At 27.2% G+C, this 13,001-nt stretch overlaps 1 protein-coding gene across 9 annotated transcripts in view; it reads right to left on the reverse strand.

Moving 5' to 3' along the window:
* LOC132945932 (rho GTPase-activating protein 21-B) overlaps positions 1 to 9,048 on the reverse strand; it is a 69,718-nt gene extending 60,670 nt beyond the window's left edge. For 8 of the 9 annotated variants that reach the window (XM_061015768.1, XM_061015766.1, XM_061015767.1 and 5 more), the window contains exons 1-2: positions 8,682 to 9,043; positions 8,557 to 8,611 (exon numbers count right to left, since the gene is read on the reverse strand). In XM_061015768.1, coding sequence (XP_060871751.1) covers positions 8,557 to 8,604 — 48 coding nt within the window. In that variant the 5' untranslated portion in view covers positions 8,605 to 8,611; positions 8,682 to 9,043. Of the gene's footprint in view, positions 1 to 8,556; positions 8,612 to 8,681 lie in introns of all 9 variants that reach the window. The other variant, XM_061015769.1, reaches the window with a different exon arrangement.
* Between the last annotated feature and the right edge of the window lie 3,953 nt (positions 9,049 to 13,001).

Below are 13,001 nucleotides of genomic sequence, written 5' to 3' on the forward strand. Positions count from 1 at the left end.
ACAACTCACAATAAACAAAAAAAAATTTAATAACATAAAAAATAACATTGATGAGTGTGATTAGTTTGAACATAAATTAGTGTTAAATATAACTTATAAGTATATATAATCCCGAGTATAATCCCTATCATTAAAATAGTACAACGATATTCAAATTCCAAACATTTAAAAATCTATAACTAACTATAGGTAGGTATATCTAAATAAATAAACAATGATTATTGTTTATAACACTCAACTTTCGCTGGCATGCACTTTCTAATTATACAACGCATGGCTTATGACGAAGACTTATAGTATAATAAGTACAATTAAGTACCTAAAAAAATTTTAAATTGTTTGATCCAGACTTAATACTACGATCTGATAAACGTTTAAATTAATTTCTACACTAGACAAGCGTGGATTTTTCCTTACACATAATATAATATAGTAGGTATACCAGGGATATTATCAAAACTATTATGTAGGTGAAATATTGTACCAATACATTTCTGCAGTGGATTCGGCAAAATAATAATAAAGCAGTGTTGTCAATTGATGATTGACGTATAATACCTACTATAAAAGTCATTAATCACATTTGTACCTAGTAAAAGGTGTAAATCGAGTTTGGATCAGAGGACTTGTGTTGGACTCGAGACAGAACGCATTGTCAAATAACATCAAGACTCGAGGCTAAACAGAATGTTCCTCTCTTTTTAAATAATAATAGTATACCTATGTTAACACTACGTTCCAATTATTATTAAGTTGCAAATTTTAATAATTATATTAAGTTGTTATGGGGAGGATGATTTAACTAAACTAAATTATAAAAACGTAAGTATTTTGATACGAAATACACATAATTTGTCAATTAAATAGGTACTATAAAAATACGTGAAATATTATATGACATATTATAATGTGTCTATAGACACATAATTATAAGCAATATAGCCGATACATTACATTGTATTTGTTATATTATAAAGCCATTCGAAAAAAAGAAAGACATTTTATGTTCGTAAATTTATAGTGAACATTATTAGCTATTTCCTTCTACAATTTAAATTATATACACATACTACAAGTATACAAATAAATAATAACAAAGGTATTTATGTATACTGAAATTTGTATCACATTTTATGTTTAATTCCTATTAAAAGAAGTGTATAACTCAAAGTTCATATTGCTAAAATAAGTGGTTAAACACGTAGAGGTTTCGATTGTATAATATTAATAATTATTGATAGTCAAAATTCAAAGTTTAAAATAGGTATTTATAATAATTTATTCTCACATGATTCATTGTCTCATTAGTTGATAAATGTTTACATGTCATACAATTGTTGTTATAATTTAAAATAAATGGGTTCATTTGGATGGATCAACAAAATGTTTAGAATGTACAAACAATTTACTTTTTTTTAGTGCTCATAACTCGCGTTAAAATTAAAATATCAAAACAAACCTATGTCATTCACTAGATAATATTCTCCAAACTACTAAATTTGGTAAAGGGTCAATTCACTCTAAAATTTAACACAGCAGGGTTAAATAAATTATTCAGAACGTACAATTTGCTATGTTATGTATTTGTTAAGACAAAGACAACGCATGTGTGTATGTCGTACTCTTAATAGCAAGTTAATTTAATTCAAATTATTATTTCTAATTTAAAATAAGACACATCTTTAGATTACAGCACAGAAAATTCTTATTTTATGTCCCATACATATACGTGTTATATAATGTGTCATACATGGCACAATGTTCCCAAAAGGCATTATATATTCGATAATACCTATGTACTTATAATAAGCAATCATGTTGCATTTGTTTAATATAAGTATAGTTGCAATTGATCGTAATAAATTAAGAGAGAAAAATGATTTTTACTTTTTATATCTAGTCTTATGTTGTGAGAGGCTGGTCACTTTCCTTCAACACTATTGGGTGATGCAACCCATATGTGCGTGCAGACATATGTGATAAAACCAGTGTCTGCAGGATTAACGTTTGTTGAATCCCCTGTTTGAATTATACCGTTTTTTTACACTCTACTTTGAATTGTATAAATGTATTTATTTATTTTATACAAGTATTTTTCCCCGTACACAGTCTCGAAGCCACAGGTCCTCCCGTCATCACTGACGTTCACCTTAACATAATGCGCGGTTCATTGCTGTTCTACACACCACACTGCCGCCGCCGAATTACCTTCCGTTTTTTTGGTTTATTGAATTTATTGAAAAAGCAAATATTGCTAATGATGAGTGTGCACGTAATACAATATACAAATTTAATAAACTTCCTAAAGAATAATTCTTCACACACATTTGTTTTTAAATTTGTAATTAAAAAAAAATATAAAGCATTTGTAATTTGAGCAATTTGGCCTTTGACTTGGTTTCGAAATGTTGGCACTACACGATTAAAAGTACTAAAATTATAAGCTCTGTGATATACTGATATACCTATACCCCCTCCCCGCTCACATTGATATTAATAATTTTAGCCCCCTGAACTTTTAATGGAATTCCGCCTATGAATCTACTATACAAAAAGTAATACTAATTTACTTAATTTGTTAAATAAATTCTTATTTACACATTTTACAGTCTATAAACAATAGAAGTTGATATTTTTAATAATTTAATCCACTTTGATCTTTAGTGGTAGGTACATTATATTATATTACAATATTATATAGGTACCAATAATTTATACAAAAACATGATAATAAATAATAGGTACATACAACTTTACTATGGTATTGTTATTAAAATTATACCTACTTGGCGAACTATAAACAATGGTTTGATAAAAAAATGTAGTAAAAAATATATCATTATTTGGCTGGCCAACATTTATTTTTAAGTGTAATAATACGTATATATACACTATACGTATATTATACTGGGTGATTCAATTAACATAAGACACTTAACAATTGTTATTTAAAAAAAATGTTAAGTGAGTAAAAAACAACATTTTTCTACCAATATATATTTTTATTGTTATCAATTTAAATTTTTAAAATTAAAAAACATGCATTTTTACTTCCATATTTCAAAGCAGGATATGTTTTGGTGAACCAATATTTTGCTAACCCCGCAAAATATTAGTCCACTACTCTCCGCGATTCCGCTTATCTAAACTTTAAATACTTATTAAGTTATAAGTTAAAACTACTTATTCTTGTCCGAAATTTGATTTTTATACATAAAATTACTCCAAATAATATTCTGCTTAGGAATATGAAATTGAAAATATATGTTGTCATTCAAAAGAGGAAAAAACTTAAAAAAATATAACGATAAAAATAGTAAAAAATGTATATTATATAAAGACTTTAAATTATGTAAAAGAAACATGTTTAAATACGTGAGTGTCTTATGTTAAATGTATCACCCCATATTTATAAAATTTATTGTAATGCCTACTTTAATGAACATATTATTTCCATATCAGAATATAAACCAAGATATAAACTATGTCTAACACAAAAAGAAAATAATATTGTTTATTTTTAATCAAATTAATTCAATTTTGGTTATCATTTTTTTTTCTATCCAAACACGTTTTCAGACTAAAATTAAATACATGAGTCTTTAAACATTAATTTTAACTGACTACAGACATTGTTAGTTAAAATCAATTGCATAGCATTACTTTAGAGGAACTATAGGATATAGGTAGTCTATATAGTAACTTAATTTAATAATATATTAAGACTAGGCGATTCATAATTTTCAATAGTACCTATTTATTTTAAAATATGAATTAATAATGTATAGATAGATATTATGATTATTCATACCTACCTAATGGAATTTACGTAATTAATACTTTTTCAAAAAATATAAAATTTAAAAATTACAACATCTTCAATAATTCCTGAACATAATACTAGTTAACATTTCTTTCGCCACAATTGTTACCCCCCCCCCCCCCCCCTTATGTGAGTACGTCCATGTTTGACCCCCCATTTGACCCCAAAGGATGCGTATTAGATCCAATTTGGTATCAGAAAGATCTACAAGATAGCAATTGAATAGAAACTAATAAAAATAATTAACATCCCTATTATAATATTGGTACTGTGTTTATTAAGAGGTCAATGTTACTTGCGTATTATGAGAAAGCGATGTACTTTTTGTTTTGTTTTATTTTATGGTTAGGAAATTATTTTTAGTTGGTTGTAAGCCTTAACTAATAATAAATACATCGGACATTTATATCTGACTATTCATAGGTATTAGGTAGGTACTCTCAAGAAATAAAAAAAGAAAGCCTGACAAATCATAGAGATATGAACGTGACTTATAAATTATAATCTGTTATGTACTAGAAATATTATTATGTGGCGTGATGTCACAAATAGTGACAGTTAGAAAGAGAAGAAATCTTTACACTTCGTTTTTGTGTATGACACAAATGATAAATCGATTACAATTAATATTAATTCATATTCTTCATAGAGATAGTTATATAATTTATGTTGCTATTTAATATTAAATATATTATATATTTATTATTTACGCCTTAATGGCATTTTTATAGAACCTTTAAAAATAGTATTTACAATAATTAAAATAGGTAATAACAGTTGGTAACAGTATGGATAAAGTATTAAATGTTTACAAGAGATCATAATTTTTTTAATGGCTGAAAAAAAATTAAAAGAAGTATTTCAGAATTTCTACAAGTGAAATATATTTTATTTTAAGGATGTTGTACCCAGATGTGTTGTTCTTAGTCTAACTCGCTCCATTTGTATTTCGTTGATATTTAAATTGTGAGGCAATTTATCAGAATTTTAAAATCTACGATATTATAATGCTCATAACTTTAATTAACTCAAATATAAAAAATAACATAATTATCATTTTAACCAACTGTGGATTCTTCTGAACGAAAAATTTGCTATGCATTGGTAATACAGAGTCAACAAATAGAGTTATGAAATCTTCTTAATAGTAGGATGACCTATATACGAATAACATAATGGAGGAATAAATTTCATTCAGATAGTTTAGAGTTACAACATAAGATTAATACTTATTCAAAACACCAAACAACAGGTGGAACACTCAATTTTAAAATATTAAATTATCGTTGGACAAAGCTAATACAAATAAATTACTACCATATTATTTATTTAAATTTCTATCAACCCGGCACCTATATTGTAATGATATACTTTAGTCGAAAACAACTCGGGCAGTCCTTTAAGAATATACAACGATAAATAATTTAAACTAAAAATATTATAAATAATATACCTATTATAGGTATAGGAAATTATTGATAAAACAAAAAAGAAAGTTTCTTTTAGGAGACTACTAATATTTGAGTATTGAGTATGAGTATTTACTATTTAGTAATTAGTACTCAAGTACCTACAATCTTAATTTGCTTTTGATCCATAAAAAAATTTTAAATATTGTTCCATACAATGTACATAAATAGAATATATACCTATATAGCATATAGGTATAAAGGGAATAATACTTCCAAATATCAATACAATATATGTGATATTTGAGATGTATATATGATATGTCATATTTTAATGATCTATGAAAATTATGAAATCTATTGTCAAATTTTTGTTTTGATTATGACAAAATAATCATAGTTACCTAAAGTTTATTATTATTATTTATTATTATTTTTTGGCAGTTGACGTAGCCTATATTATGTCAATTGACAGGAAACATGCATTGTGACCACATAATATAACTTCTGGTCTCGTTTGTTCAACTATTATTATTTTAAGTATGATACCCAGGAAGTGGCCACTGTGAGTGAGACTTTCTATACAGATGTAATTATCTGATGCCTCTAGCTCTATGGGTACAATATTTTTTTGTGATAATGACATTATTATATTTAGGCCACATTGTATTTAATATAAAAACTATGAATAATTATACGGTGAATTATTAGGCCGTACAATTTCCTTATAAGTAGTGGGTAAATCGCAAATTCTGTCAACAAAATCTGATGACCCGGTATATACAATTTAAGAAATCTACCTGCCAACTGGAGATTTATTTTATCAAAACCGTCAAGGCCATCTGCTTGTCAATAGACGTTAATATAACCAAAGACATATACCTACTAGTTTTTTATACTTTGATTTCTCTAATGAATTCAAATACTTATACTTACACATAGTTTTTTATTTCTTTTTTAAAGGCAACCACCTCAATGTACCTTTATAAGTATAATAATTATACGTAGGTATATGTTTTAATTCATTCCTCTAAATATGTGCTCAAACTTATAATACATTGTTATACCTACCAACAAGTTTTCTGTCTAGAGCAAAAATATAACTGGAATCTTGTTTTTTTTTTCTAAATTATTTATTGCATAAGGTATGTAATTGTAATTCATATCAAAATGTAAGCATGGTTTGGAATTATTAGGTAGGTATCTAGGTACAACAAAACAGCATTAAATAAATAATTTATTTGTTAAATAATGGTATGATGAAATATGAAGAAATGTTACAAATTAACAATCAAATGTAGGTAGCACGAATTAAGATATTCGTGGTAGGTAGGTAGGTAGGTAGTTAAATAACATTTAACATTTTTAATGCACCATTATGATTTATGAAGATTTTTTTTAGATACTTTGCAACATTTTATTTTCATTTAAAAAACAAATTTTAATTTTAAGCTCTAGCTTTAGGTATAGGAATAATAAAAAAATTAATACATGAGCCTTTTTTTTTAAAAAACCAGTAATGTTTTTACGCCACAATTGTGATTTAAAAGATATTGGGGCCATGTTCTGAAAACCGGTAGTGTCCTGGTATAATCAAAAAGAAAGGCAACTTCGGACAACTCTAAATTACTAATATGGCTGATAATAGTTTATTTTACTATATCTAAAGTGATTATGCTTTGGTACATTTTGTATTATACTATAAAGTTTGCTCTAATGATATCAATATGAGAATAGTTCCAGGGGCATTAAATCATATGTACCTACCTATCAATAATTCTTCATAATTTTAAAACTTTATCAAAGATATAATGAAATAATATATAGCCAATAAATAGCTTATAAAATAATAAATAAATCTTATAGATATAAAATGTTATGTATTCTTTACATTATAACTTATAATTCATCCATTAATTTGACTCTAATTTTTTTTCAACAACTTACATAATATATGGCACAAATCCAAAATTATATCAATATTGATGTTAACTAAATGTGAGGACTTAATGAGCAAGGTTAGGAGTTATTGGATGTATAAATTTTAACAGAACAAACAAAAACCTAGGTATATCTTACAATACATTTTGTGTAAAATGTACAGACATTACATAATAAATATTGAGGCTTTTGCAGGAATTACCTACTTATTCTATTCAATTAAATCAGTATTCAGGTAAATTATTAATGTCTTATACTTGTATAGTCTTAACCTCAGTCTTAACAAACAATACAATTTTAAATAAGCCCACAGAATACAACTAGGTACCTACACAAATCAAATAAGCTAAGTTTTGTAAATATTGATTTAAAATACATTCCTATTTTAATAGGTAGGCACAGGTAAGCCGGTACCAATAAATAGAACCAAGGATAGAATCCACTTAGGTAGTTTATAATATAGGTAGACGTGTATATTATAAGAGAGTTTATAAGTATGAATTCATAAATATTATACAATTAAGTAGTAGTATATCAGTGGACATTCTAATGGACATCCTCTTCACTCAATTTGTTCTGTATTTAAATCTTTCTTATATTATGTAAGTATTACTATAGTTTTGATTTTATAGATTGTAAATATTTGTTTAATAAATGTTTCTAGAAATAAAGGATTGTAAAGTACATTACTTATCATGGTCATAACCCATTGGTACGGCACTAAAAGAGAACGAGTATTCATCAATTGTCATCAATTTCATATCATTTGAGATGAAATACAATCATAGAATCATTGTTCCTGTGCTTAATAAAAGTCTAAAAAATATACAATGGGTTTACAATTCTTTAGAATGTGGATAATTTGAGTAGGTACCAACCTACCTATTTATATTTTATTAATTTAATATATTTATAGATAAAAATCCGTCCTAACTTTGAAAGAAAAACTAGTTATTCTTTCATTTGTCCACATATTTGAGAACATTGTAAGGTATGCTTTGCTATATATTTAGCACTTGTATGTCTAAAGTATTACTGCTTATTCAGAAAATTGAAATAAAATACCTAGGTAGTTTTCAAAAGTGCCAAAATGCAGTTAAATTAAAAATTGTGGTCAAAGCCAATCATTCATACAGATAAACGTATGGTTATTTTTTGCATAAAACTACTATATAAACCTATATAATTTTGTCGATAACGATACACAATTTATGGATATACTATTATTAATTATTATACTATCTTCAAGAGTAAAACCAACACTGGTGGTAGGTTTCTGAACAATTGATAGTGGACGGATACCCAGCAGTAACATGCCAGCTGTGCTATATATAACTGGGCTTAATACCTACCTATAACGAATAATAATAATATTGGACTTACCGGCGTCGAAGGTGACCATTCTCTGTTTTCCGAAACATCTTCAGCCATCTTCACCCTGCAAGACACAGTACAACAAGGTTGGTGATAGGTACGTTTGGTTGTGCTTGGCTGTTGGTAGTGTTTACCTGTGATCTTATCGTCGTCGCACCATCTGTAGCTACGGATATTTTGTTGAGCACCACCGCCACCGTCAATGGGGTCGCGAAACTCTATGTCCACTACAGCGGTCGCAACGACGGTCGCACGGTGGCCCGCTGCATTTTATTCAACCGCACGATACGCGTCGTTGCGATGGTCGAACCATCGGAACGTTCACACGACGAAAATTGACGTACCACGACACAGCGTAGACGTTACGGAGAGGAAATATTTATTATGAAAACGCCGAAAATTTCGCACCAACTGTCCTACGGCTATACTCTCCAGTAACGACGACGGCAACGGGAGTGTGTATCAAGTATCAACTATCAACGACGAAGAAATCAAATTAAAAAAAAAGAAATGTGAATAAATAAATGATAGGTAGAGTTGTAGATACTGGTGCGTTTTCCAATCAGTGGCAGCGAGGTTACAGTGTGGCCAAAATGTACGCGAAAAATGTCGCTTTACGGCGCACAGCCGTCGATTTCTTGTAGCATTGAAAACTGATAATATAATTAAGTATAATATTATAACTCAATATAAGTATAATATATTAATTATTATGATTTATGAATATTATAATATTATAATAGTGTAATATTATATTCTACTGTATAGTGCATGTCCGTGTATATCTGTAGACCTTAATCGGCTTAATCGTGGTCATAGAATAATAATGACTACGATCGATAGATTTTGATCGTGTTTTTTGGTAATTGAATCTGAACCTGAATGTTTATTTATTAAAACATAATTCAAGAATCGTTAGTCGTTCGAATACGTAACGTATTTTGAATTACATATTTTGTACTTAGTTCCACAGTTTTATTTTTTATTTCGTATATTTTCCGCACCGATATATCTGATTTTCCGCGTTCTAATAAAAGAATTATTTTATAATTGATGTATTGTTCGTTTGATGAGAAACGGATGGGCACTATAGTGAACTTCTAGATAGCGCTGTACGTTACACCATACGTCGTATTATACAAGAAACTCGTAAGTACCGTATTTCAATCTGTTCCCACTCCTCAGTGTCATGTTGTAACAGTGACACGGTGTAACAATGCTCTAGAAGACAGACGTTTTGTATAAAAATTCAAAATTAATAAATAATTAATACCTAAGTAGTATAATAGTATAAAGTAGTTTACTTCATATTGTTATACATGTTTTTAGTAGACAATAAGCTAGCATAAATTTGATATAATATGTAATAAATGCCACCTTATTAAATTTAGAGACTTCCACGGATTTTAGATTTTGCAAGCAAAACAAAGTTTTTCATTTTAAAATAATTAAAAAAATTAACGCACCGGTTGAACCGCCTGCAGCGGTTGTATGGATAAAATTAAAATGACGCTAAGTTACAAGTAGAAAATGTAGTAAGCCCCCAAAAGCACTGATGTGACTATGGGAGGGGGTAGGGTTACAATAGGGCAAACGACAACGTTGTACAAACAATACTGTCAGCGAGTGTCACTCAAAAGTCATCTAATTGGACCAAGTTTATTATTATCATCGAATAGCACTCTGCGTCTTTGTGTCTTAGAATTTATATACATTTGTTTGATTTACATTTAATTTTACACGTTTTATACCCTAAAGCTATGACTCCGTTTACTTTAAGGATTGAATATTTTAATTAAAACCTTTATTGTTATAATAACCTAACTAGAAACCTCAGAATCAAAAAATATTTTTTCACATTATTAACGAAATTTTTAAACATCAACTTTGAATTACCTATATAATATAAATTAATATAATGTTTTATACACAATTTTGATAAATTTACTCCATTACGTGTAGCTTGTGGTGGAGAGTGGAGCAAAATAGCAAATCAATTACAAAGAGTTAACAACAATATCTATGCATACATTAGGCATATTTATTAATTATTATAGTCCCTTAATCCTAGGCAATTATATTGTAATACATATTCATAAAATTAAAGTTTAAACTAAGTAAAAACTAAAATTAAAACTAAAAACTAAAAACCATGAGTTTATTACTATACTTCTTCTAATAACCCGGCTTAATTACTTTTTTTAATACACGCATCATTATACTTTATAGTAGTATATACTCAAGAGGCAAGAATACTCTTTTTAAAATTTAGTCAAATAATTATACATATTTTTTTTTATACTTGGTAAGAAATTCTCGATTATACATACTATATAGGTTAATATAGCCTATAGGTAGCATGCTAAATTATGTAGGTATTCGATATTTCGATATCTATAAACATTTTAGAAGTAAGAAATCATTTATTTTAAAATTTTCGAAGAAATAATGAAACTCAAATCGGACAAAATTGTGTTTTTACTGTTTCATTTTTCATTAGTTTATATTGCACATGTCAAAATAATTTGCAAATTTAAAAATGTCCTTTCAAAAGTACCTAATTCAAAAGAAGTTACCAATTAGATTAAATTTTCTACTGGAAATGAGTACAACTTCAAAGATTTGAAATGGTCGAGAAGTAAATAGTTGTTCAGAGAAAAACAGCATAATCATTGTAAATACACTAGCTCTGCTCAGAATCTAAAATGTGTCCATATATAGATATGTATATTGCATATTAATTATTAAAAGTCCAAGTTTAATATAAACCAAGCACTACTACAGGTGGATAATGTCGACTTTGTACACAAATCAAATATTACCAACCATAATAGTATAATTCATTCATATTTCATACATATTATGTATTTATGTTGTATACTTAAGTATATATATACTTAATTTTTTTTTATTACTGCAGTTATTAATCAATATTTGCATACTATAGGTATATAGTAACTACTAACTCAATAATTTATCTACATTGATGATGTGATTGTATTTCTATAAATAATTTTTGGTTAACAATATATTCCATGATTTAATTAATCATCTATTGCATTTAAATAACTCATAAAAAATAAAACGAATACCAATAAATAATATAATAAATTAGAGACATAAATCCGAATTCTCAGCAAAGGGATGATGTATTTAAATTTAAAAAAATCCCCTGGGAGTCATGACAGAGGTAAATTCTTATTGGATATTTAGCATCCATGTTAATTACACCGTTTTCAAGCAATTATTTTATGTATATTAAAATGCTTACTTCAGTGAAATAGTAAACGCCAAGGGTAAATTAGTCAAAAACATGTTTATTATAACGCATTTTAAAAATAATTTTAATTGCATTTGATTTTATATTCTGAATTATAAGCGATGATTGTATTGATTTTAAAATGCTGTGTGTGTTTGTACACGTTTTATAGTAGAAAAAAATGGTTGGATTTTCAACTTCGAGAGTGGTTTCTAAAAGAAAATTGTATCTAGTTTGTACTACATTTCAAAACTTAAAATTTTAATTGTGACCTCCCAATAAGTACTAACTTGACTCACTTTTCTAACAGAAAAGATATTTATGTTAAAAACCAAAGCATTTATTTTACTATAGTTTGTGTATACATAGGTACACAAAAAACACACATCATTGTAAAATCAATATATTCCTCGCTCCGCTCACAATCTAAAAATATCATAATATTATTATTTAACAGGAAAATTAACAGACGACAGTGATGTACATTTAGTAGCCTATCTACGATGCAATGCGATCGTTATTATACGAACAAACTATAATAAAAAATAAATCAAAATCATTATATCAATATTTACTAAGAAAATTAACAGACGACCATCAGTAATTTCTATAAGCCATTAACACTTCAGGTGGGAGGGCTACACTTTAAATCATAATGAGCGTGAGGGGGGGGGGGGGTCTAAGCCCATGATTTGAGATGCACCAAAAATTGTATAATATAAAATATAAATATTTAAAAGTATTAATACCCTTATAATTTATTCCTGTAAATATTAAAATCAAGTAGACTATTTAGTACCTTTTTAACTTAAAAATAATTTACCACTAAACGATTCAGTATAGTTACGTATTATATTCTGATCATACAATATATTTATATATAAATATTATACAAATAAGAAAAAAATACCTATATTCTATGTACCATAATGATTAGAATGTTAAATTAGGTAATCATTAATGCTTTAACAGAAAATATTAAAAACTAATATATTTTCAATATCAATATCTAATAAATTAGTAGTTACTAAAATATTTAAAAATGTATTAAATTAATGTATATTTAGATTTTTTGTCAAGTTCAATTTATAAGTTTTACAATAATTTGTATTCACTTTTCATTAATTTCTTTTTCGGTTGTAAAAAGTTGAATTCATCACATTTTAGGTCAAAATCTTAGTCTAGATTATGGTAG

Source organism: Metopolophium dirhodum, chromosome 5 (genome assembly GCF_019925205.1).
Source record: "Metopolophium dirhodum isolate CAU chromosome 5, ASM1992520v1, whole genome shotgun sequence".
Taxonomy (NCBI): Eukaryota; Metazoa; Arthropoda; class Insecta; order Hemiptera; family Aphididae; genus Metopolophium; species Metopolophium dirhodum.